General features: G+C 41.3%; 9 protein-coding genes across 9 annotated transcripts; 5 read left to right on the forward strand and 4 right to left on the reverse strand.

Annotated features, from left to right (window-relative positions):
* Positions 1 to 492: 492 nt before the first annotated feature.
* Positions 493 to 804, forward strand: LOC308098779 (histone H4; the record flags this gene model as incomplete). Its single annotated transcript, XM_080447210.1, has 1 exon — positions 493 to 804. One exon carries the CDS (start codon positions 493 to 495, stop codon positions 802 to 804), a length of 312 nt encoding a protein of 103 aa, XP_080303336.1.
* Positions 805 to 2,453: 1,649 nt separating this feature from the next.
* On the forward strand, positions 2,454 to 2,828 carry LOC308098774 (histone H2B-like; the record flags this gene model as incomplete). Its single annotated transcript, XM_080447205.1, has 1 exon — positions 2,454 to 2,828. One exon carries the CDS (start codon positions 2,454 to 2,456, stop codon positions 2,826 to 2,828), a length of 375 nt encoding a protein of 124 aa, XP_080303331.1.
* A 1,826-nt stretch (positions 2,829 to 4,654) lies between these two features.
* LOC308098750 (histone H1-like) lies at positions 4,655 to 5,266 on the forward strand (the record flags this gene model as incomplete). The annotated part of the gene is made up of 1 exon (XM_080447181.1): positions 4,655 to 5,266. The coding sequence occupies one exon, from the start codon at positions 4,655 to 4,657 to the stop codon at positions 5,264 to 5,266; it is 612 nt and encodes a 203-aa protein (XP_080303307.1).
* Positions 5,267 to 6,753: 1,487 nt separating this feature from the next.
* LOC308098341 (histone H2A-like) lies at positions 6,754 to 7,137 on the forward strand (the record flags this gene model as incomplete). The annotated part of the gene is made up of 1 exon (XM_080446651.1): positions 6,754 to 7,137. The coding sequence occupies one exon, from the start codon at positions 6,754 to 6,756 to the stop codon at positions 7,135 to 7,137; it is 384 nt and encodes a 127-aa protein (XP_080302777.1).
* Positions 7,138 to 8,349: 1,212 nt separating this feature from the next.
* Positions 8,350 to 8,767, forward strand: LOC308098788 (histone H3.2; the record flags this gene model as incomplete). Its single annotated transcript, XM_080447219.1, has 1 exon — positions 8,350 to 8,767. Exon 1 carries the CDS (start codon positions 8,357 to 8,359, stop codon positions 8,765 to 8,767), a length of 411 nt encoding a protein of 136 aa, XP_080303345.1. The 5' UTR covers positions 8,350 to 8,356.
* A 6,161-nt stretch (positions 8,768 to 14,928) lies between these two features.
* Positions 14,929 to 15,339, reverse strand: LOC308099030 (histone H3.2; the record flags this gene model as incomplete). The annotated part of the gene is made up of 1 exon (XM_080447567.1): positions 14,929 to 15,339. One exon carries the CDS (start codon positions 15,337 to 15,339, stop codon positions 14,929 to 14,931), a length of 411 nt encoding a protein of 136 aa, XP_080303693.1.
* Positions 15,340 to 16,243: 904 nt separating this feature from the next.
* On the reverse strand, positions 16,244 to 16,627 carry LOC308098404 (histone H2A-like; the record flags this gene model as incomplete). The annotated part of the gene is made up of 1 exon (XM_080446740.1): positions 16,244 to 16,627. One exon carries the CDS (start codon positions 16,625 to 16,627, stop codon positions 16,244 to 16,246), a length of 384 nt encoding a protein of 127 aa, XP_080302866.1.
* A 1,439-nt stretch (positions 16,628 to 18,066) lies between these two features.
* Positions 18,067 to 18,678, reverse strand: LOC308098748 (histone H1-like; the record flags this gene model as incomplete). The annotated part of the gene is made up of 1 exon (XM_080447179.1): positions 18,067 to 18,678. The coding sequence occupies one exon, from the start codon at positions 18,676 to 18,678 to the stop codon at positions 18,067 to 18,069; it is 612 nt and encodes a 203-aa protein (XP_080303305.1).
* Positions 18,679 to 24,895: 6,217 nt separating this feature from the next.
* Positions 24,896 to 25,270, reverse strand: LOC308098771 (histone H2B-like; the record flags this gene model as incomplete). Its single annotated transcript, XM_080447202.1, has 1 exon — positions 24,896 to 25,270. The coding sequence occupies one exon, from the start codon at positions 25,268 to 25,270 to the stop codon at positions 24,896 to 24,898; it is 375 nt and encodes a 124-aa protein (XP_080303328.1).
* Between the last annotated feature and the right edge of the window lie 555 nt (positions 25,271 to 25,825).

Consider the following 25,825-nt stretch of genomic DNA (forward strand, 5'->3'; position numbering starts at 1 on the left):
AAAAACGGAAGACCGGTGGAAAGTCCAGGGCTAAGGCCAAGACCCGCTCCTCTCGTGCCGGGCTCCAGTTCCCCGTCGGTCGTGACTCGTGTTCAGACTGCTGCGTAAAGGCAACTATGCCCAGCGTGTCGGTGCCTGGCGTAACAGCATAACAGCTACTCACAAATACATTTGTAATAAAGGGGGGGAAATGCTGATATATTAAATACTTTAATAACTAAAATTGTACATAGCTGCTCTCCCTGTTGTATTAGAACAAAGGGAGTCATCAGACAATGTGTATGTGTCCATGAAGCTAAACTGGGTCATTCACACATTCCAGAGTGAAGTGGCTGCATGGGTGTAAGACTGGTATGGGGGCGGGGCTGCAGCTTTTGGCACCGCCTACACAGCAAGGTCTGCCTGTCATCTTTTACGTCCTCAGAACACACATAAATAGACATGTCTTTGAGTAGTAGAGTCATTCACTTCTGTATCTTTTACTGAAGCAAAATGTCTGGGCGTGGCAAGGGAGGAAAAGGGCTTGGAAAAGGAGGCGCCAAGCGCCATCGCAAAGTGCTTCGTGATAACATCCAGGGAATCACCAAGCCCGCTATCCGCCGTCTGGCTCGCCGTGGCGGTGTGAAGCGTATCTCCGGTCTGATCTACGAGGAGACTCGCGGTGTCCTCAAGGTTTTCCTAGAGAACGTGATCCGTGACGCCGTCACCTACACCGAGCACGCCAAGAGAAAGACCGTGACCGCCATGGATGTTGTCTATGCTCTGAAGAGACAGGGACGCACCCTGTACGGCTTCGGAGGTTAATAATGCTGACTTGATCTAGATCTACCAACAACCCAAAGGCTCTTTTAAGAGCCGCCCACACTTTCAATACAGAGTGTATTCCTATGAAAGTACTATAAACAGTCATAAACGTCAGTTTATTTAATTTTACTGCTCAAATATAAGCCTTATTATATCAATGGAGAATATCTTCTGGAAGCAAGCCCGCTCTGATGGCCCTGAAACATGACTATCATATTATGACAGTCCTGGATGAACTTCAACCTAGTGTTTGTTTGCACTTTCTCCCTTTTTGGTCCGTACATCTACATAAACGTTCAGCTTTCAAATATAAAGTTCATTCCTCATTGGCCACGGATGTTACAATAATATACGGGCCGTCCGAAGTACTTTTATCGTCTGTACTGTCCAATAAAAAGCATTTTAATCAGATTTTTGGCCATTTTCTCCGTATTTCCTCCATAGTGCTTTCAATTACCCTACCGGTTGGGAGGTGTACTGCACGTTTTAGTTGCTGGACTAGTAATACAGATTACGGTGTCATGGACAAGACTAAATGTAGCACCGTTCACACCAATACTTTCAGCGTGCATATTTGGTGCATTGTACAATGACATCATTGAACGACTTAAGCTTATTCACATATATTGTGTTGATGCAATACAAATATTAATAATGTTGTTGCAAAGTAATGTGGACTGTAGTAACTCTTTATATAGAAACAGTGGGTGGCTCTTAAAAGAGCCTTTGTGGGGTTTGTTGGATAAATGAAGTAGATTTATTTCTTGGCGGCTTTCTCGGTCTTCTTGGGGAGCAGAACAGCCTGGATGTTGGGCAGCACACCGCCTAGCTCCATAAAGAACCTCTCACTCCGCTATACAGCTCCGAGATGAGGTTCTATGTCAGGCTCCAGGCAACCATTTGTTCATGTTTATACATATAAAACACAATTTTATACATAAATATACGATATATGTGGTGGCCTACCCCCTACCCTACGAGATAGGGGGTCCCTGCTCCATCACCCCATCAGTTTGGGGGTCCCTGGTCTGAAAAGGTTGAAGACCCCTGGTCTAGTGCAGAGAGTGACTTTATTTGACCGTGGTATACTTATTTTTTGAACGCAGATGAAATTCACATTCACTTGCCAGCACCATGTCATGCTCCCTGATTCAGTTTGGAATAAGTTCCCATAGTGGGAGTCGAACCGAGGCCGCCTGGGTGAAAACTAGGAATCCTAACCGCTAGACCATACGGGAATGTGTAAAACCATCTACTTCATTTATATCAGATAGAAGTATCATCTCGGATTAGTAGCAATAGTCTGCAGTTAGTGGATTGACTAGATTATACTGTATAAATTATGTATCGATAGAAAAGTATGTTACAACTGGATTGAAATTGGAGCGTGGAACAGAGCTATTAATTCCAATTTAAATATAGATTTACCCTAAATGTTTATTATACTTTATCCCTAGTAGGCGGGAAAACATTATGCCGAAACAGAGACAGTGTACAGAAAAAGAGACACCTCCCTCTGTGGGTCACATAGGCAGTGGCACCAATCATGTGCTGGGAGTCGCACACTTCATTTGCATTGGCCTGGTATAAACACTGGTGCGACGCCCGTTTAGAAACACATCTTCACTACATCACTCGTAGAAAGAACCATGCCTGAACCTGCCAAGCCAGCGCCCAAGAAGGGCTCCAAGAAAGCCGTCACAAAGACCGCTACCAAGGGTGGTAAGAAGCGCAGAAAGTCCAGGAAGGAGAGCTACGCTATCTATATCTACAAGGTGATGAAGCAGGTCCACCCTGACACCGGTATCTCCTCCAAGGCCATGGGCATCATGAACTCCTTTGTCAACGACATCTTCGAGCGCATAGCCGGTGAAGCCTCCAAACTGGCTAACTACAACAAGCGCCGCACTATCACGTCCAGGGAGATTCAGACCGCCGTCCGCCTGTTGCTCCCCGGTGAGCTGGCCAAGCACGCCGTGTCTGAGGGCACCAAGGCTGTGACCAAGTACACCAGCGCCAAGTAAACTACATAGTCCGCTCTAAACACAACGGTCCTTTTAAGGACCACCCATATTATCAAGAAAGGGCATATCCATATAGATTTTAATTTGAACTACTTCGGCTATTTATTAGAAATACTTGACTGTCAGGTACCACCCCCCCCCCCCCCCCCATTTGAACTGATCACAAAAGCGGTTCTTGAACTATATTTCTTGGCTTTAAATGTTTTAATTATCCATTGTAATGGTCAAATATAAATACCTAAATGATCAATGTTAAGAGAGCCTAGATAAACAGTACACGGCCAAAAATAAAATTATGGATTGTAGGTAGCCTACTGTTAAAAAATAGCCTACAGTAGGCTTCTTGTACCATAATAGAATTTGAGTAGCCTACTTTACCCCCCATGAGGGTTCTTTTGCATATTCTAGTGTCCCATTGATTGTCTTGATTTTGACTGGAGTCGTTTCTGCTGATTGTCCTTCATTCAAAATAGACCTTGATGTAACCAGGCTTGACTTAAAACAATGTAGTGGACACCAAGAGTATTTTTATCTAGTGGAAAATCGCTGGACTCGCTATAATGATAGCTTGAATTTATTTAGCGCATTTCATGAACCATATGACGCTTACAAAAAAAAACAAGCAACTATATTTGCCATAAGATGGCAGAATGGACCTTATATTTACACCTTTAAAAAGTACACAGTAAAACAAAAAACACCTAAAATGGATTACAGTCTGTGTTCCATGTAAACACTCTAAATAAACTTAGCATTTATAAATTATGATGTGATGTTTAGATCTGTCTATGCAATGGGTGATTGTGAGCACTTTAACTATAGTAGGGTAATTTATTAATGAGTAGGCCTATATATAGTATATACCTATACACACATTGTGTAGTCTTACGCATATAGCGAGTGATCAGACCTCATAAGCATGATATGCATGAGCGTGACAGCTGAACACTGGTCATGGCATTATTTGCCATAATCAATTTAGGTGTCAGTGGTGGCCAGCTAATGTACATTAACACATTTAACTGAAACACATGTGGTGTTTTTTTCCCTCGTATTCCTTTTGATAAAATTAAAGAATACCCATTTTGCCTATTATAATACATTATGAAGCAATCTGGGTATACATGTGCTATGTAAATTGCTTGTAAATAAATGGTGTGCTGTGTTTATACATTTTAAATGATGTCAAGTAATAATGATGTAATATGCCATATGTTTTGTAAATGGCACCATTGGAAAAGTGGAGCTTGCTCTCAACTGGCCACCTTTCATAAGTCTCCATGCCACAGGGAAGGACAACAGCAGCACTGTGTTTGCAGACACTGGAAAGTTTGACATTTAAAACAAAACGCTTTGCCAAAGAGGATCTGTTTAACTGTTGTTCCAAAGTCAGACATCTCAGCTTGATCTGCAGCAAATAGGGAAGTGGATATTCTATGTTTAAACTATTTTAAACGACAAATGACAGAGGAAAGCTGGCAAACTCCTCTCCTTGTAATGGTGTATATGTGAGGTTTTTAACGTCTCCAAACAAAACGCAGGAGTCCTCAGCGCTCCACATGATTTGATTATGAAGTGAAACTTGTCTGCTATCTGCTCCATTTGTTGTTTTGACTTAAATCCATTTCTCCGTCTGTATTTTATCTGGTTTTAGTTGTGGAGAAAACACAAGTGTCTCAGTATTCTGCTGCACACAGAGCACTGACCCAGTGGGTTGAGTCTACATGGTTCTCACACATCCTTTAAGTTCCACCCCCTCCTCCTCTATTCCATCAGTCTCTACTTAGCCTTTAGTTCAGTGCATCTGAAACACCAACCAGAAGACAATGGCAGAAGTCGCTCCAGCCCCAGCTGCCTCCCCGGCTAAAGTAGCCAAGAAGAAGACCGCGGCCAAGCCCGTGAAAGTCGGTCCCAGCGTCCAGGAGCTCATCGTCAAGGCTGTGAGCGCTTCCAAGGAGAGGAGCGGCGTGTCTCTGGCCGCCCTCAAGAAGGCTCTAGCCGCCGGTGGCTACGACGTGGAGAAGAAGAACAGCCGCGTCAAGATCGCCGTGAAGAGCCTGGTGGCAAAGGGCACCCTGCTCCAGACCAAGGGTACCGGTGCGTCTGGATCCTTCAAGCTCAACAAGAAGACCGAAGAGAAGGTAAAGAAACCCGCTAAGAAGGCAGTCAAACCCAAGAAGCCGGCAGCCAAGAAACCCGCCGCGGCAAAGAAATCTCCCAAGAAGGCAGCAGCCAAGAAGCCCGCAGCCGCTAAGAAATCTCCCAAGAAGGTAAAGAAGCCTGCAGCTGCAAAGAAACCAGCAGCCAAGAGCCCCAAGAAGGTGGCCAAGAGTCCCAAGAAGGTGACGAAACCCGCTGCCGTTAAGAAAGCACCAGCAAAGAAGGCAGCAAAGCCCAAGGCGGCGAAACCCACGAAGACAGCCATTAAGAAGAAGTAAACGTCCACACAGCAACCTGTCTACCCCACAAAGGCTCTTTTAAGAGCCACCCACAACTTTATTTAAAGAGTTCCTTTTCTCATAGATATATATATAATTTTTAATATTTGCGCTGGCATTTAGGATTGGTTATTAACTCAATTGAGCAAAGAGGGGGGGGGGGATCATGTGATTGTCAACAGTGAGATCTAATGATTAATGTTGCTATATTTTGCAAGAGAAATAAGCAACTGAACAAGGTGTATGAAAACCAGCCCCAAAAGAGGCCACATGAGTGCTAAAGCCTGTATATTGATAGGTGTTGTGATCTTGTAGATCTGCTAATTTCGAGAAAATCTTAATGGCAACATCACAACAGTTACAAGCATTGGATGTGAGTTTTAGATACATAAATAAGGCTGCCCATGCAGATTGTCTACAAATCAAATATGGTATTTTTTTAAATTTTTTTTTCAAACAATGATATTTATTGGTATGTATATTACATGCGAACATATATGCATTTATATATATATATATATATATAATCATAATGATCCAATATAGGTGTATGATGTGCAAGAGATAACAGAAGTGATACATGCGAAAATATGATTAATATACAAAATATAATGTGGCAATAGATATTAAGAGAATATAAATATGCATATTCAATATGAACTATTTTATTTTTTTAATCAAATCTAACAGCCTTGGCATATCTACATACTGATACATCACACGGAAACGGCATTATGTTCAACAAACAGTTCGTTTTACTTTTGATTATATTACAACTTAATAACATTAATTATAACAACTGTATTAACAATGTACTATTGTCACATGTCACTCTAAAGTCCCAGTAATGTTTTACAATGTGTTCATCATCACAATGGACCCTATTCACAACAGCCTGTTCATGTTGGTTAGTTGTACTTTTTATTTAGCTTGACCACTAATACTGACAATGTTATTTTAGTAGCACTATATACATGCCAGATTTAAAGTTATACTTTGTAGCACCAAATCATTGTCCTTTACTTATGCGACCATTTACCATGTCGTCTCTGATTGTACACTTTGTAAAATAAATCACCCATTAGGATGAAGAGATGACTGATAACTGTCTAAAATTGGTCATTGACTGAGAGACGCCGTCTTTCTCTGATTGGTCTCTGGTCAGGAACCTCCTTGTTTGGGGAGGAACCACAGTTTAGACTGGGAGGAACCGATCACGGCACGAGTCTAGTGCTGATTGGTGGGGCGCTCATACACAGTCAGCCCGCGCTCTCCTTCATGGTCAGGAACCTCCTTCTCTGGGAGGAACCGTTCACGCCACTAGTGATTGGAGGGGCGCTCATACACACACTCACCCCGCGCTCTCACTCATATTTATGATTGGTGGGGCGCACACAGACAGCACTGAGTTGAAGATATAAAAGCTTTCGTGTGCCAGTGTTCCAGCACAATTCTTCGAGGTCCAACTCAAGAAATAAAGCTAAAAAATGTCAGGTCGAGGCAAAACCGGAGGGAAGTCCAGGGCGAAGGCCAAGACCCGCTCATCTCGTGCCGGGCTCCAGTTCCCTGTCGGTCGTGTTCACAGGCTGCTGCGCAAAGGCAACTACGCCCAGCGTGTCGGTGCCGGCGCCCCGGTCTATCTGGCGGCTGTTCTCGAGTACCTGACCGCCGAGATCCTGGAGCTGGCTGGAAATGCTGCCCGCGATAACAAGAAGTCTCGCATCATCCCCCGTCATCTCCAGCTGGCCGTCCGTAACGACGAGGAGCTCAACAGGCTGCTGGGTGGAGTGACCATCGCTCAGGGCGGTGTGCTGCCCAACATCCAGGCTGTTCTGCTCCCCAAGAAGACCGAGAAAGCCGCCAAGAAATAAATCTGTGTTCAACGTACCCCACAAAGGCTCTTTTAAGAGCCACCCACTCTTTCAATCAAAGATGAATTCTATTCCCTTCTATATAGACCGTATGTGCACAGTTTATATAAACTGACTGCATAATGCTGTGGTGTAAAGTAAGCCAATACATTAACTCAAATACTGTATTTATGTACTATCCAGCATTAGTCATTTATTAGACGCTTTTATCAATAAGTGCATTCAACATAGGTAGGGAATGAAACTACTAATCACCAGAAGCATTATTTTGTAGTTTTTTTTTATTGATTTCGCTGGAGTATTTTCAATACTTTACTTCTACTCTAGTCTACTGCATAACAGGCAAATACTGTACTTTTACTTATAAAACCTACATTAACCACTTCAGCCCTATTTTATACATAGGCCATTTGAAAATATCCGATCTACAAGCTCATTGTAGATCTGCTATTATCAAATATTTTAGTACTTTTGGTACGTTAAGTATATTGTGATGGCAATACTTTTGTACTTTTACTTTTTGAACACAGGCCTTTTACTTGTAACAGAGTATTTTCATAATGTGGTATTGCTACTTTTACTTCAGTAAAATATCTGAGTACTTCTTCCAGTAAAATATCTGAGTACTTCTTCCACCACATATTATATGATCGTAATGACTTGCAGGTATTTAATATCCTTTACATATTTATAGTTAGAGCCACATTGCATGATTACATCAGTGCCTATTATTCACTTGCGTAGGATTGAGGTAGATCTCAATCCACAATTATTTGTAGTAAAAGCATTTATTGTCCATATTGGAAGTTGACACTTATTTGACCACGTTAATAATTGGATGAGTGTTACATTTTAATGTAATTAAGACAAGATATGCCTACTTATAATTCTTACTCACCATAATCATGTTGTTTTGTCACTCAAGGAAAAATGTTTATTTATTTGCCCCATGTCATAAAACACAAAGCAATGTATTTTCACTTTAATGTAAACTAGTATTCATAGTATTATCTATTACAACAGCTCAGTATGAAGTTTGTAAGAGATCCCCTCCTCCAATCGGTACCAGTGACGTATGGTACCTCCCCAAATAAGGAGGTTCCTGGCCGCTGACCAATCAGAGAACGACGGCGTCTGAAGAAGCGCTAATAAAAGGCAGCAGTTTGCGCCGTTCCTACACATTACTACTCTCTCAACCTCGTTCAGACTCAGAGAAGCCATGGCAAGAACCAAGCAGACCGCTCGTAAGTCCACCGGCGGCAAAGCCCCCAGGAAGCAGCTCGCCACCAAGGCAGCGCGTAAGAGCGCGCCGGCAACCGGTGGAGTGAAGAAGCCTCACCGTTACAGGCCTGGTACTGTGGCTCTGAGGGAGATCCGTCGTTACCAGAAATCTACCGAGCTGCTGATCCGTAAGCTGCCCTTCCAGCGCCTGGTGAGGGAGATCGCCCAGGACTTTAAGACCGACCTGCGCTTCCAGAGCTCCGCCGTCATGGCTCTCCAGGAGTCAGCCGAGGCTTATCTGGTCGGTCTGTTTGAGGACACCAACCTGTGCGCCATTCACGCCAAAAGGGTGACCATCATGCCCAAAGACATCCAGCTGGCCCGTCGTATCCGCGGAGAACGTGCTTAAACTACTCCGTCACTATCATAAACCCAACGGCTCTTTTAAGAGCCACCCACTTATTTACTAAAGAGACCTTTCCACTAATGCATATTTTGTAATTTAAAAAAACTAGTCAGCACGATCCTGGAAGACAAACTCACTCCCCCAAATATATATGATTATTTATCTATCCACAAATGCACTAATATGGACACATACAGAAAATAAGTTTGTGTAAATGAAAACAAATCAACGCCTTTATGAAATTTGTGTTTAAATTCAAATGTATTTGCAATTTGTTAAAAAAAAACTGGGTGTGTGAACACAGGTTTTGCATAGACGGATAACATGATTGATCTCTGCTTCCCCTAGCTTACTGTATGGAATTTGTACAAATCAGAGTTGTAGAGTAACTAAGTACATTTACTCAAGTACTGTACTTAAGTACAATATAGAGGTATTTTACTTGATTTTCAATACTTTTACTTCTACTCCACTACATCTCAGAGGCAAATATTGTACTTTTACTCCATTACAATTATTTGAACACTTTAGTTACTAGTAACTTTGCAGATATACATTATATTATAAAACATAATACCTTAACCACTTTAGCCCTGTTTTTTTAATAGGCTTTTAGAAAATAGCCGATCTACAAGCTCGATGTAGATCGTCTATTTTCAAACATTTTAGTACTTTTACTTTTGGTACTTTAAGTATATTAACTTTACTTGTAACAGAGTATTTCTAAATTGCAGTATTGATACTTTTACTTAAATAGAAAATGTGAGTACTTTTTCCTCCACTGGTACAAATACATAAATAATAGCCGTTTCTCACTTAAGGCTAGTATCAGATTGTTTCCATCATGGAAAATGATCACCGCAGAGTTAAATGTAACGTGATTGACATATGCTGGTGTAATGGGTGTAGTGCAGTCAAATGCGAAATACAATTGAACATTTCCAATACTGTGTGTGTGTGTGTGTGTGTGCGTGTGCGTGTGCGTGTGCGTGTGCGTGTGTGTGTGTGTGCGTGCGTGTGTGCGTGCGTGTGCGCATGCATGTGTGCGGTTGTGTGTGTGTGTGGCTCTACCAGTGATTCTCAACCATTTTAATTTCAAGGACCCCCAGTTTGACAGGTATTAAGCTAACAAATAGGGTCCATTTGTACACGCTCAGAGTTACAGACCCATAAGGGTCCATTTGGTTCCTAACTATCCATCATTTAGCTGGGGACCCCCTGTAACTCCCCACTTTGAGAACCAATGGTATACGCAATTGTCATGTAGGCTATACAACTATTAGGCCTGAATAAAATGTCCATTTGAGGAAACTGTAAATGGAAGAACACATACCTGATGTCACACTGCTGTTGAGTGCAACCTTCCTTTTAAAGGTAATTTACACTTTCCCATGGCAACAAGGAAGAATTTTTTATGGTGTGGTGTGACTGAGAATGAGGAAATTCGACATCTAACCCTGGCATCAACAATGAACAAAACATTCATGTTTGTCAGCATCACAACGGCCTCTAGCTTCCTCCCTTTCCCAAAGCATCACTCCAGTGCAGGCTACGAGAGAGAGGTCGATACTGTAGTGAATGAAGGCAGATGGCTGTTCGTATCATGTATTTGGAAATTATTCTACTTTTATCCGGGGCTGTTTGCACATGCTCATGTGCAAGTAAGTATTCAGCTTATATCTTATTTCACCAATGTTCAGTAGTTTTACACCCAGGGCAAACTTTGGAGCACTGTGTTTACTATTCTCACATCATTGTCAAAAATCATTAAGAAAACAAAAATGTCACCCTGTTTTAGGAACTCATGTCATACGCCTTGGCTATGGACGCTTTCAGAACAAAGATGCTAGAATGTATCTGACTCTGGATGATGATGAGATGGGTTATGTAGACTTGAAGAAAGGACAGGTCATCTGGGACAGCCGGATCCCACATGCCTCCCTTGTGCCTACCTGGCTTTCCCAGTCTGCATTGGGTGCCAGAGAAGAGTGCAGACACAGAGTAACGACTTGGATGCTAGATGCAAATCAGGCTTAACCTATGTCAAATGTAAGTGTTTTTTAGTTTTTTATCAACAGGTCACTGATGGGGTCCACTGAATATCCATTGTTACGAGAGACACTGTTTCATTTCATGACGATTAAAATGTATTATTTGGTATTATAGCTGCCCCTGAAACTGTGATCTACTCCAAAGATGAAGTGATGGAGGAGGTGGAGAACACTCTCATCTGCTTTGTCAACCACTTTGTCCCTCCTTTCATCAAAGTAAAGTGGACTAAGGATGACGTGGAAGTCCCTGCAGACGATTCTATGGTCCGATACCTGGGAAACCCTGAATTCATATTGCCAAATCATCATTTCACTCCTCTTTATATTATAATGAACACCTGTATTCTACAAGCAAAGCATTGATGAGCATGATCTTAATGATCAAAGTTGGCAAGTAACCCTGGATGAAACTGTCTTATTTTGTTCACAGAAGCTGACATAACTGAGAGTAACCGTGGATAAAAGTTTTATCCAGGGTTAGTTTTATCCAGGGTAAACTGTCTTATTTTATTTTATGATAAAATAAGACAGTTTTATCATAAAACTGTCTTATTTTGTTCACAGACGCTGACATAACTGTCAGAAGTTATAGTCCAACTGTCTTCTTTGGAGTTGGTCTGGCTTTGGGACTTCTGGGCATTGCTATTGGAACATTCTTCTTTGTTAAAGACAAGCTTTCAAGCTGAAATTCCATAATAATAATACAACTTTATTTGTATAGCACTTATTTAAACAAAGTTACAAAGTAAGGAGTGTAGAGACAATTCTAACGTACTTCCGTGTTTGTGAACTGCTAAAACATTGTACTGTATTTCTCTTTTTCATGGGGAAATTATATTGACACTGGTTTGGATTACATTTCTATTACACCGGCCTTAGTGAAATGTATACAGGCAGCTTTTATGTGAGGAAGTGAAGCTCAATTAATAGGTGATTTTGTACATTAGTTGCTTTTATTAGTAGACTACGGGTCAATTGTTTCAGTTTTTTTTATTATTAACATTTACAATGATTGGTTTAATATCGATAGTCTTTCAATTTCTTCTCTTGTGAGGTTCACAATAAGGAAATTATATTCAATGGACCATGCAATCTTTGTATCTTCTGAGGTTTAAATGTTTTGCTTTAACACATTTACTTAATTTTGCATATTAATATTATCATCCTCAAAGCAAAGTTATTTTTGGCCTTACAGTAGCTAATCAGAATCGGCAACTGTAATGTAATTGTCTGTTCACAAAGCACAATTGAAACAGTGGTTTAAAGGCTATACGGATCCATACTAGTCTTTTTTTTAATTCTTTTTTTTTAAATAATTTTTATCCCACGATTTTGTAACCCTTATTTTTCACCCGGTGCCAATTGTCTAAGTGATCCTGGGCGCTACACCTCACCAGCCTAGGGAGGCCAGGGCCGAGCTCATGCTTCCTTCAATGCATGAGAGCCAACTGACCTTCTTGTCACCTGACAGGGAGGAGTTTCCCTGGTTGGACGTAGCGCGTGGAAGGAACACGTTATTCCAACCTGCTGTCATGGGGGGAGGCGGTATAGCGACCAGGATTACTACATGTTTTTGTGAGGGTATTAACTACCCTGAGAGACACGGGGAGAACATGCAAACTCCACACAGAGTAGGCCCCTTCGCCAACCCCACCTAGGGTATGGGCGTTGATGACGCGGAGGAGAAGACGCGCCCACAGCGTCCCCGGTGGGAATCGAACCCAGGACCTTCTAGCTGTGAGGCGACAGCGCTACCGACTGCGCCACCGTGCCCTCTCCATACTAGTCTTAATGTCTTAGCTGTGTAGTATTGCCAATCCCTGTGAGGTAGTTTGTAGTTAGAAATCTGTACATGAAGTATTGTAAACAGGCGTATTGTATCATGCCTGTTGCAATATAATATAAAATAAAATACATTCATTTTATTTTATATCATGCCTTGTTGGAAGGCTATAACGTCTGGTTCAAAAAGTGTTAAATAAATTATTAATTTATTCTTTCAAAAAACATGAATGCAATCAATCAATCATGTACTTTAAAATACTTAGGTATTTTAAAAAGCATGTATCCTTACATCTGAATACTTTAAATATTTTTAAAAGCAAATACTACAGCACTTAAACTCAAGTAGAAATTTGACTTTGTAAATTTCACTTATATTTGACCAGGAGTATCTATACTTTGACGTGACTTTGAAGTACTGGAGTTGAGTACTTTGTCCACCACTGCCTATTGGCCACATACATTATTACGAATACTTTCCCCTAAAGGACTTGATGATGTTGATTCTGTTACTTAATGTAATGTTATAACTGTTGTCATACCAACATCTTCCAGCGAGTATCGCTGTAGGGCCTTTTTGCCCATCATCCATTTCTCCCAGCCTTCATAGGTTATTATGGCTTTAGATGTGCCTTATTTTTAAATCTATGGTTCCAGCCCCTTGAACTTATTGCCTTATGATGAACTACTTTGTATTGTTGTATTTTGTATCTTTGAACTATCTTGGGCAATTTATATAGGCCAGTTGATGAGTAGGACCTAGTGATATCATGTCTCAACAGTTGACTTTCCTTGTGTTTATTGTTGTCTTTTGAAAATACATATACATGACCAAATCATTGTCATCAATATAGGATGACATCGACAATATAGCCTATTGTTCTTCCCAAAATAACCTGGCTTGTATTGTGGAGGATATCTGTGATGATGTTGACCATTTTGGTAGTTTTATTGTGCAAATTGTATTAGATTTTTCGGTTTTTAAGAGCTGTATATTTTATATAGATTGATTCAGATTTGGATCGTGGATAATCAGTGTGATGTGACCGCTGTGCATTTTTCTGTGACACTGTGCTGTGAAGGTACAAGTTTGAAAATGATCATGTTAAATAAGCTTGCTGTGAGGACAACTCTCCTACCCGGATACTACCGTCAGGAGAAGGCGTGCTCTACTCAAGGGGATCTTGTCTCTCTGGATTAACTGGGTGCAGATTCTTGATAATACATAAAATAAAGGAACATCCGCACTCTCTTCAGTTATATTCTTGATTTTTTTTTTAAGGGTGAACAGCCGCAGCAACAGGTCTATCTAGAGAAACATCTTGATTTTGAGGGGTCCTAAACACAATTGAAAAAACACAACAAAATAAAACAACTACAAGCACTTCAACCAAACAAACTCATAACAACAAACAAAACAATACAACCAAACACAAAGTATTAAACTCCAGCCAGGTTAAAAAAAAAAAAAAAAAAAAAAAATATGGCTGTGTTATTGTTTAGAATATTAATTATATGGTAATAGTGTAATACTAGTCTAGATTATTAGGCTACTAATGTTGGTGGGAGAAAAAGACACTGATAGGACTCAAATGCTGAATAGGGCATTCCACTCCAATAGAGATTTCCAAAAATATTTATTTAATTCTGTGAAAAAAAAAAAAAAGGTATTTATTAAATATAGTATTATCATATAATTACATATTCCATTTTTTTTCACAGAATAAAATGTTTTATGGTCATGATTCACCAGGACTCTGGATGGCTTGATTCTAGGCTTAAAATAATTGATATAAATAATTGTGTAAATCTATATGGGAAAAAAATGATATAGCTACTACATGACATGTATGTTGTGTGCATTTGGGGGGTATTGGGTTTCCAGAGCAAAGCTGCTGCAGATATTTTGTTAACACTTTACTTAAAGGTCATGTCTATAATGCATTTGCGCTTATAAGGCATTATAACACTCGTTATAAATGCTTATAATCATGTATGACATGACAATGTTTGAGATATTATAAGTGCTGGTTATAATGCATTATATGCTCAGCGGAACAGCACATTATAACTATCTTAACTGAAGTTATATTTCATATACATAAGCATTTATAAGTTATATTATGCCCTGCATTATAGATAGATATTATAACCCTGACTAGCCACACCGTATTTTTTAACAAGTGCTTTGTAGGCTATTGCCAACTGACTAGCTTTACATTAATTTACTTCCCTCAGTCTCTGTGCTTATGGAATGTAAAAATCTTTTAAATAAATAAGTGGCTGGCTCTTAAAAGAGCCGTTTTGGGGTTCGGGCAGTGATAGATCAGTTTAAGCACGTTCTCCACGGATACGACGGGCCAGCTGGATGTCTTTGGGCATGATGGTCACTCTCTTGGCGTGGATGGCGCACAGGTTGGTGTCCTCGAACAGACCGACCAGATAAGCCTCGGCTGACTCCTGGAGAGCCATGACGGCGGAGCTCTGGAAACGCAGGTCGGTCTTGAAGTCCTGTGCGATCTCCCTCACCAGGCGCTGGAAGGGCAGCTTACGGATCAGCAGCTCGGTAGATTTCTGGTATCGACGGATCTCCCTCAGAGCCACAGTACCAGGCCTGTAACGGTGAGGCTTCTTCACTCCACCGGTTGCCGGCGCGCTCTTACGAGCTGCCTTGGTGGCGAGCTGCTTCCTGGGGGCTTTGCCACCGGTGGACTTGCGGGCGGTCTGCTTGGTTCTTGCCATTTTTCTCACTCAGCAAGGCGAAGTTAAGAGTTGTGCTGAGACACATTCAAAATGCTGGTTTTATTACAGCGGCGCTGAGACGCCGTCTTTGTCTGATTGGTCTCTGGTCAGGAACCTCCTTCTTTGGGAGGAGCCGCTCGCGCCACTAGTACTGATTGGAGGGGAGCGCATACATACTCAAACCGCGCTTTCATTCGTTTATGTGATTGGTGGGGCGCTCACAGACAGTACTAAGTTGAACATGAGCCAGGGACTCATGTTCCGGACTCAAACGCGCGCCCGTTTGCATGTATTAGCTCCAAACCGCCAAGAAATGAATCATTCGTTTTAAACGAACTCCACCAAAAGGCTCTTTTAAGGGACACCCACTGTTTCACCCTAAGATTCTTCCACTCCCTGCAATCAATGTTGTTTCAATTTAACTCATCCCGATGAAAATATTGAGTTAAAGATAATAATGCACCTTTTTCTATTGCAGTTAAGAATCTGCGTTAATCATACAATCACAAATCTAATGAGCTGACGTTTGCGGATATTGGAAAATAGTTATATTTTGATTATGAAAGGTGAAGAGTACGTCACTAACTGGCAACTATAGTCCCACACCAACGAGATTATTAATGAAGACTGACAACTAGAGGTTGCCTGCCTACATGCCCCTTATTGGCCACTAGATGGGAGTGTTCATTCACCTACTTGATCCTTTTATGCTAGATATGTTCTGTAATGTTAGTCGATTAGTGATTTTATTAACCCAGTGCAATAGAAATAAACTGCTATCTTTAAATTAATATCACCGGGATGAGTGTTTGAAACATGCACAGGGTGTGAAAGAGACTCTTAAGGTGAAATAGTGGGTGGCTCTTAAAAGAGCCTTTGTGTGGTTTGTCAAACGAATAGAGATTTATTTCTTGGCGGCTTTCTCGGTCTTCTTGGGGAGCAGAACAGCCTGGATGTTGGGCAGCACACCGCCCTGAGCGATGGTCACTCCACCCAGCAGCCTGTTGAGCTCCTCGTCGTTGCGGACGGCCAGCTGGAGATGACGGGGGATGATGCGAGACTTCTTGTTGTCACGAGCAGCGTTTCCAGCCAGCTCCAGGATCTCAGCGGTCAGATACTCGAGAACAGCCGCCAGGTAGACCGGGGCGCCGGCACCGACACGCTGGGCATAGTTGCCTTTGCGCAGCAGCCTGTGAACACGACCGACAGGGAACTGGAGCCCGGCACGAGACGAGCGGGTCTTGGCCTTCGCCCTGGACTTCCCTCCGGTTTTGCCTCGTCCTGACATTTTTCTACTTTATTTCTTGAGTTAGACTACGAAGAAATGTGCTAGTACATAGGAACACGAAACCTTTTATATCTTCAACTCAGTGCTGTCTGTGTGGGCCCCACCAATCGTAAATATGAGTGAGAGCGCGGGCTGACTGTGTATGAGCGCCCCACCAATCAGCACTATACTCGTGCAGTGATCGGTTCCTCCCCAAACAAGGAGGTTCCTGACCAGAGACCAATCAGAGAAAGACGGCGTCTCTCAGTCAATGACCAGTTTTAGACAGTTATCATCTCTTCATCCTAATGGGTGATTTACATTTTACAAAGTGTACAATCAGAGACGACATGGTAAATGGTCGCATAAGTAAAGGACAATGATTTGGTGCTACAAAGTATAACTTTAAAGCTTTAAATCTGGCATGTATATAGTGCTACTAAAATAACATTGTCAGTGTTAGTGGTCAAGCTAAATAAAAAGTACAACTAACCAATATGAACAGGCTGCTGTGAATAGGGTCCATTGTAATGATGAACACATTTTAAAACATTACTGGGACTTTAGAGTGACATGTGACAATAGTACATTGTTAATACAATTGTTATAATTAATGTTATTAAGTTGTAATATAATCAAAAGTAAAACTGTTTGTTGAACATAATGCCGTTTCTGTGTGATGTATCAGTATGTAGATATGCCAAGGCTGTTAGATTTGATTAAAAAAATAAAATAGTTCATATTGAATATGCATATTTATATTCTCTTAATATCTATTGCCACATTATATTTTGTATATTAATCATATTTTTGCATGTATCACTTCTCTTCTCTTGCACATCATAAACCTATATTGGATCATTATGATTATATATATATATATATATATATATATATATATATATATATATATATATATATATATATATTAATGCATGTATGTTCGCATGTAATATACATACCAATAAATATCATTGTCAAATTACCATATTCAATTTGTAGACAATCACCCTGATTGTATGGGCAGCCTTATTTATGTATCTAAAACTCACACCCAATGCTTGTAACTGTTGTGATGTTGTCATAGTAGACTTTAACCATGCTTTTTGCCATTAAGATTTTCTCGAAAATAGCAGATCTACAAGATCACAACACCAATACAGGCTTTGTGGCCTGATGTGGCCTCTTTTGGGGCTAATTTTCATATACCTTGTTTAGTTGCTTATTTCTCTTGCAAAATCAATCATTAGTTCTCACTGCTGACAATCACATGACCCCCCCCCCCTCTTTGCTCAATTGAGTAAATAACCAATCCTATGTGCGCAAATATATAAAATAATATATATATATATATATATATATATATATATATATGAGAAAAGGAACTCTTTAAATAAAGTTGTGGGTGGCTCTTAAAAGAACCTTTGTGGGGTAAACTAGACAGGTTGCTGTGTGGACGTTCACTTCTTCTTAGCGGCTGTCTTCTTTGGTTTCACCGCCTTGGGCTTTGCTGCCTTCTTTGCTGGTGTTTTCTTTACGGCAACGGGCTTCTTCACTTTCTTGGGACTCTTGGCCACCTTCTTGGGGCTCTTGGCTGCTGGTTTCTTTGCAGCTGCAGGCTTCTTTACCTTCTTGGGAGATTTCTTAGCGGCTGCGGGCTTCTTGGCTGCTGCCTTCTTGGGGGATTTCTTTGCCGCGGCGGGTTTCTTGGCTGCCGGCTTCTTGGGTTTGACTGTCTTCTTAGCGGGTTTCTTTACCTTCTCTTCAGCCTTCTTGTTGAGCTTGAAGGATCCAGACGCACCGGTACCCTTGGTCTGGAGCAGGGTGCCCTTTGCCACCAGGCTCTTTACGGCAATCTTGACGCGGCTGTTCTTCTTCTCCACGTCGTAGCCACCGGCTGCTAGAGACTTCTTGAGGGCGGCCAGAGACACACCGCTCCTCTCCTTGGAAGCGCTCACAGCCTTGACGATGAGCTCCTGGACGCTGGGACCGACCTTCACGGGCTTGGCCGCGGTCTTCTTCTTGGCTACTTTAGCCGGGGAGGCAGCTGGGGCTGGGGCGACTTCTGCCATTGTCTTCTGGTTGGTGTTTCAGATGCACTGATTGAACTAAAGTTTTAGTAGAGACAGATGTTGTTGGCGCAGCAGCCATACCAGCAAAGGTCTAGATAGCCTTGGACTATACGGAGGAATAAAAGACGCCACACACTTGCATGCAGTTCACATGACACTGACTGAATCTCACGAGTGAGCAAGCCGTGATCTCTTTATTAGCACCAGCTGTGTTAGTACAACCCCTACTGATTGTGATTGACAGATGACAATGATATGACGTCAGCATAAGAGCATTCAAGATATCAATGGTTCACAACAGTTTAACACCCCCACTTGATCTTATTCTGACAAAACCTTTTGACATACATTTACAACTCTTTTTTTTTCTTTTCAATTTCATTTTAACCTTCAACACCAAAAATAAAATACATAAACTTTTCAATCATGACCTTTGTTACAGGTTTGGTTAACATATCAGCAACCATTTCTGTTGTTGGACAGTATTCGATAATAATGTTTCCATCACTAACTGCAGATCGAACAAAATGATATTTGATGTCAACATGTTTACACCTTTGACGACACACAGGATTCTTTGATAAAGCAATTGCCCCTTGGTTGTCCTCAAAGATTGTTACTGGTGCATAATCATTTCCATTGTCCATTCCTTTTAATAACTGCACAAGATAAAAACTTTCCTGTGTAGCAGCTGCCAATGCCATATATTCTGCTTCACATGTGGATAAAGCAACTGTAGGCTGTTTCTTAGACTTCCAGGAAATAACAGGTCCTGTCTGACATAGACTAAAACAGTACCCAGTTGTGCTCCGTCTGTCATTTTGATCTGCTGCCCAATCAGCATCACAATATGCAACAAGTTTTAGTTTTGAATCACTTCTCTTGTAACACAACTCCTGGTCTACAGTTCCCTTCAAGTATCTTAACACATGTTTTGCTGTTACCATATGCTGTTCTTTTGGTTCGGATAAGTGTTGAGACAACTTACTGACAATAAAACTTAGATCAGGTCTAGTACATGTCATTACATAGATCAAGCTGCCTACCACTTCACGATACCTCTTTTGATCAACAGATTCACCTTCATTGTCAAATTTTAGTTTATACTCACATGGAGTCGATCTTGCCTTGCAGTCAGACATGTCAAACCGTTGCAAAATTTTCATGATGTACCTTTTCTGGTTCATCTTTATTTCACCATCTGTCTGTGTGAAATCAATGCCTAGAAAGTTCTTAAGTTTGCCAAGATCTTTCATCTTAAATTTGGCTCCCAAAATTTCTTTTACATTTTTGATTGTTTGACTGTTGCTTCCTGCAATGATAAGATCATCAACCCAGATTATCAAAATAATCTGTTCACCTTTAGATGTTAGTTTATTGTAAACACAATGGTCAGCCGGATTTTGAATAAAATCATTTTCACTTAGAAAATCATGGAGCATTTTATTCCAATTCCGTCCTGATTGTTTCAGACCATACAGTGATTTGTTAAGTTTACAGACCAGTTTCTCCCCCTTCTCTGACTTAACCTCAAATCCTTCAGGTTGTTCCATATACAACTCGCAATCTATCGGAGCATGTAAATATGCTGTTTTAACATCCATTTGATGCAACTCTAAATCATGTTGTACTGCGATTTGCATTAAACTACGTACAGATGTCATATTTGCAGTTGGAGAAAAGGTTTCCTTATAATCAATACCAGAAATTTGACTATAGCCTTTTGCTACATACCTGGCTTTGCATGTTTTTACTGGGTTCTCTTTCACTGTGTAAACCCATCTGCCCCCCACTGCATGTTTACCTTCTGGCAGTGTGGTCAGAGTAAATGTGTCATTTTCTCTCAGTGAATCAATTTCCTCCTCCATAGCTTTAGCCCATAATTGAGAATTTGGTGATGCCATAGCCTCCTGCACTGTTTGGGGCACATCACAAATAACTCTGTAACAATAATCAAGGGTTAGCTCTTCTTGGTGATCAGATTTTACTTTACACTCATAATCATTTAAATATTGAGGAGTTTTCCTTTCCCTTTGTGGATAAGATGTACTCTGGCTACTTTGGCCTTCACCTGTCTGAATGTTATCACAAATCTCAGTCTCATTTTCCTGTGACTCTTTTGGGATTACATTTGCCTTTACAATTTTTGGTAGGTGGTTTACAGCTCTCCTTATACTGAAATCTTCATCACATGTTTCCTGCTCTGTTTGAGTCTGACTCTCAATTACACTCTTGGTGATGAATTTGACCAACCTATTTTTGAGTACTTTTCCTGTGTCAGGATAAAACACCAAATAAGCAGGGCTGTTCTTATCATACCCTACAAAAATACCTTTTTCACATCTTGAATCCAACTTTTTCTTGTCTTGCTTGTAAGCATAGCATGGTGACCCAAATGTTCTCATTTTTGAAAGATTAGGCTTCTTTCCTGTCAACATATAGTATGGAGTCTGTCCTACACGTCTGTTGAAACACCTATTTCGAATGACAGCAGCAGTCATAACTGCATATGTCCACAACTCTTTTGGTAGGTTACTCTCAATTAGCATGCATCTTGCCATTTCAAATAATGTTCTCCAATTTCTCTCAGCTGTCCCATTCTGATGGGGTGAATAAGGAGCTGAGGTCTCATGTCTGATGGCATTCTTACTTAACAATGATTGAAATTGACCAGAAGTATATTCTGTACCATTATCCGATCTTATGCATTTGATTTTGCCATAAGGTGAAACGTCAGCAATGTACTTCTCAGTAGCCTTGACTGTGTCACTCTTAGATTTCAAAAAATAAACAAAAACTGCTCCTGAATAGTCATCAGTAAAAGCTAATGTGTATCTGAACCCATCTTTAGCAGTAGGATCTATAGGTCCAGACAAATCTGTGTGTACAAGTTGCAGTGCAGCCTTTGCCCTTTCATCTGGCTCTCTGCTCCTGCTCTGAGCAAATTTACCTTTTGTGCACACTTCACATGTCAAATTAGATGTATCAGTTTTGCCTTTAATTGCCATACCCTCAGTGACATTTTGCAATTTTAACACATCTTCGTAGTTACAGTGACCTAGAATTTCGTGCCAAGTTTTGATATCAAAACACCCATGACATTCATCAACATTATCATCATTAACTGTGTTTAAATAAAACAATCTATCGTACACCTTAATGTCAAATGTCGTACCGTTCTCGTGAATGAGCTTGTTCTGTCCTTCTTTGAATATGACTGTGGCTCCCTTGGTTGTCGCTGCTTTGACCGAGAAAATGTCTTGGGGAAAGGATGGGACGTACAGCGCCCCCGTCAGCATCGTCTCCACCTCTCGACCCGTATTGTCTTTCAGCCAAACTTTTGCAGCACCTCTCTTCAGCGCTATGCCAGAGGCCCTCACTCCATCAGCCAACTCCAGGACATGTTTTCGTGGCTCGAAACTCTCGTCAAAGTCCTTGAATTTGTTCATGTCGGTCACTATGTGCGATGTAGCACCGGTGTCGACCATAAGCCCCCTCTGCTTCAGTCCACCGCCCGGGTCGCTGTCCACCTGGCGTACCTTGAAGGCGAATGTGTGGTGGTGGTCGTCGTCGCGGTCCTCTTCATCCATGGCCTGTTTCACGTTGTCTCGTCGTCCTCTCCGCCTGCAGTTTGCATCACTGTGCGTGGAACTTCTGCAAAAACTGCACCACTGTCTCTGTTGTTCCCTGTGACCAGCAGCCTGAGCCTTGCACTCACGGGCCTTGTGGCCCTTCTGGCCGCAGCTATAACAGGACAGCAGCTTCACATTAAAGTCTTTGCCTCTTACTTTCATCACGCTGTCGTCAACTGAGCTTCCACTGAACTTCTCAGTGCTCTCGTAGCTCCTCAGCTTCGTCTTGAACTCGGCGAAGGTGATCTTCTCGTCACTTTGTGTAGTGTGGATGGAAAATGGCTTAAATGACTCTGGCAGCCCCTTCAGAATCATAGCTATCAATAAACCGTCACTCAAAATCTCTTCTGCATTTCTCAGTGCTGTGATGGCAGTCTCTGCTCGAATAATATAGTCTGTGATGCTCTCATTGGCAGATTTCTGGAGAGACGTAAGCTCTGTATACAAGCTGATCACACGCGGTTTTCCTTTACCTGCGTAGTGATCCCTCAGAATCTTCAACGCCTTTCTCCCATCATCCGCTGCATCTCTCATGATCAGAGACAGACTTTTATCGTCCAACAATTGAATAAGTTCAGCGTAGACTTCTTCATTTTTATCAACGTCTTCTGCGGCTCTTACCGCGGCCTCTTCTGCATCCTCTTCGTCCCCGCCGTCGCCAGGCTCGGGCGCTTTCAATATGGTGCTCTTCAGGCCTTGTAGACGCAGGTGGCCAAGAAACTTTGTTTCCCACAACTCGTAGTTTTTCTCATCTCCGTCAAAGCACAAACGATTCCATCGGCTTCCAAAATCCTTTCTGGGCCCATAACCTGTTGGCGCAGCAGCCATACCAGCAAAGGTCTAGATAGCCTTGGACTATACGGAGGAATAAAAGACGCCACACACTTGCATGCAGTTCACATGACACTGACTGAATCTCACGAGTGAGCAAGCCGTGATCTCTTTATTAGCACCAGCTGTGTTAGTACAACCCCTACTGATTGTGATTGACAGATGACAATGATATGACGTCAGCATAAGAGCATTCAAGATATCAATGGTTCACAACAGTTTAACAGATGTCATAGAGGAGGAGGGGGTGGAATTTAAATGATGTGTGAGAACCATGTAGACTCAACCCACTGGGTCAGTGCTCTGTGTGCTGCAAAATACCGAAGACTTGTGTTTTCTCCACAACTAAAACCAAATAAAATACAGACGGAGAAATGGATTTAAGTCAAAACAACAAATGGTGCAGATAGCAGACAAGTTTCACTTCATAATCAAATCATGTGGAGCGCTGAGGACTCCTGCGTTTTGTTTGGAGACGTTAAAAACCTCACATATACACCATTACAAGGAGAGTAGTTTGCCAGCTTTCCTCTGTCATTTGTCGTTTAAAATAGTTTAAACATAGAATATCCAATTCCCTATTTGCTGCAGATCAAGCTGAGATGTCTGACTTTGGAACAACAGTTAAACAGATCCTCTTTGGCAAAGCGTTTTGTTTTAAATTTCAAACTTTCCAGTGTCTGCAAACACAGTGCTGCTGTTGTCCTTCCCTGTGGCATGGAGACTTATGAGAGGATGGCCAGTTGAGAGCAAGCTCCACTTTTCCAATGGTGCCATTTACAAAACATATGGCATATTACATAATTATTACTTGACATCATTTAACATGTATAAACACAGCACACCATTTATTTACAAGCAATTTACATAGCACATGTATACCCAGATTGCTTCATAATCTATTATAATAGGCAATATGGGTATACAATATATCTACTTTAATTTTATCAAAAGGAATACGGTAGCCAAGGAGCACAGCAGAGGAAAATAAGCACCACATGTGTTTCAGTTAAATGTGTTAATGTACATTAGCTGGCCACCACTGACACCTAAATTAATTATGGCAATTAATGCCATGACCAGTGTTCAGCTGTCAAAATGACTGCTGTGAAAGAGGTCTGTGCTACTGCTATAGGTCTAACTTAATATTAAAAATGTTGACAGCTAGAATGTTTCGAGTGAAAACGGATGAAGTAAAATAATGTTATCATGCCCAATTTCCTTTTGACTCCATTATGTTTTGGTCTGTTTGCCTAATAGATTATAGTAAATAACAGAGCAAATTGACATCTAGCCAATACAATCTGTGAAGTACTCTGGCATCAAAATAAATTGATGGGGTTCTGGTAAAATATATATATATACACACACACACAATATTTAACAGAATAACCCTATGTCTGAATCAACAGCCAATACAGAAGCTATAATCACATTTTAATACACGGCAGTTCAAAATCTTTAGGAACACGCATCTGTAGTTAAAGTCTAGTGCTCTGATGTCTGTCTGCCGTTTATAGGCATTTTACACGAGCCACTGTTGTCATGTTTTAAAAACATATCGCTACAATCTGTCAAGCGAAGATATGAATGTCATTACATGTACGGCAGCGTTATCTTGTACGTCAGCAACTCATTTAAAAAAGTGCTTATAAGCTAAATAAAAAGCTAATTTAAATGATGCGAATCAACTCTTTGTTGAAAAGATGGGTGGTCCTTAAAAGGACCTTTGGGTTTAGGGCAGGCAGAACTATTTACTTGGCGCTGGTGTACTTGGTCACAGCCTTGGTGCCCTCAGACACGGCGTGTTTGGCCAGCTCACCGGGGAGCAGCAGGCGGACGGCGGTCTGAATCTCCCTGGACGTGATGGTGCGGCGCTTGTTGTAGTTAGCCAGTTTGGAGGCTTCACCGGCGATGCGCTCAAAGATGTCGTTGACAAATGAGTTCATGATGCCCATGGCCTTGGAGGAGATACCGGTGTCAGGGTGGACCTGCTTCATCACCTTGTAGATGTAGATTGCGTAGCTCTCCTTCCTGGACTTTCTGCGCTTCTTACCGCCTTTAGCGGCTGTCTTGGTGACGGCTTTCTTAGAGCCCTTTTTGGGCGCTGGCTTCGCAACTTCAGGCATTATTCAATTCTCTTTCAGAAGGATAGGAGAAGATGTGACACACTGGTCGTGTCTCACCAGTATTTATACCAACTCAGATGCAAATGAAGTGTGCGACTCCCAGCACATGATTGGGTGATTCTGCCAGGAGGGAGGTGTCTTTGTTTCTGCTAAATGTTTTCCCGCCTACATGCTCTATTGTCCCTCTAAGAGCAAGAGGGACAACGTATACTATAGGTACATTCAGGGTATAGGCCTATATAATTGAAAGGAATAATAATATGCAACGCTCCCATTGAAATTTTCAGTTGTAACACACTTTATATCAATGCAGCACATAATCATCTATTAAGCCAGTCTGTGTTTATCTTGAACATGAAGATACAATAATGACATTATAATTGCAAAGCAGACTATTGCTAGTAACCTCACATGATACTTCTATGACCCATGTCCCTGACCTGTTCTTTTGTACCGTATGATGTAATCAAGTTTATTATAGTTGGGGTTTTCCGACTTGTAAACATGATGGAAATATTACCTAAGGCAATTGACTTGCACCATTGTTCTCTAAAC

The sequence above is a fragment of the Gymnoscopelus braueri genome (assembly GCF_963280865.1).
Source record: "Gymnoscopelus braueri genome assembly, chromosome: 13".
NCBI lineage: Eukaryota > Metazoa > Chordata > Actinopteri > Myctophiformes > Myctophidae > Gymnoscopelus > Gymnoscopelus braueri.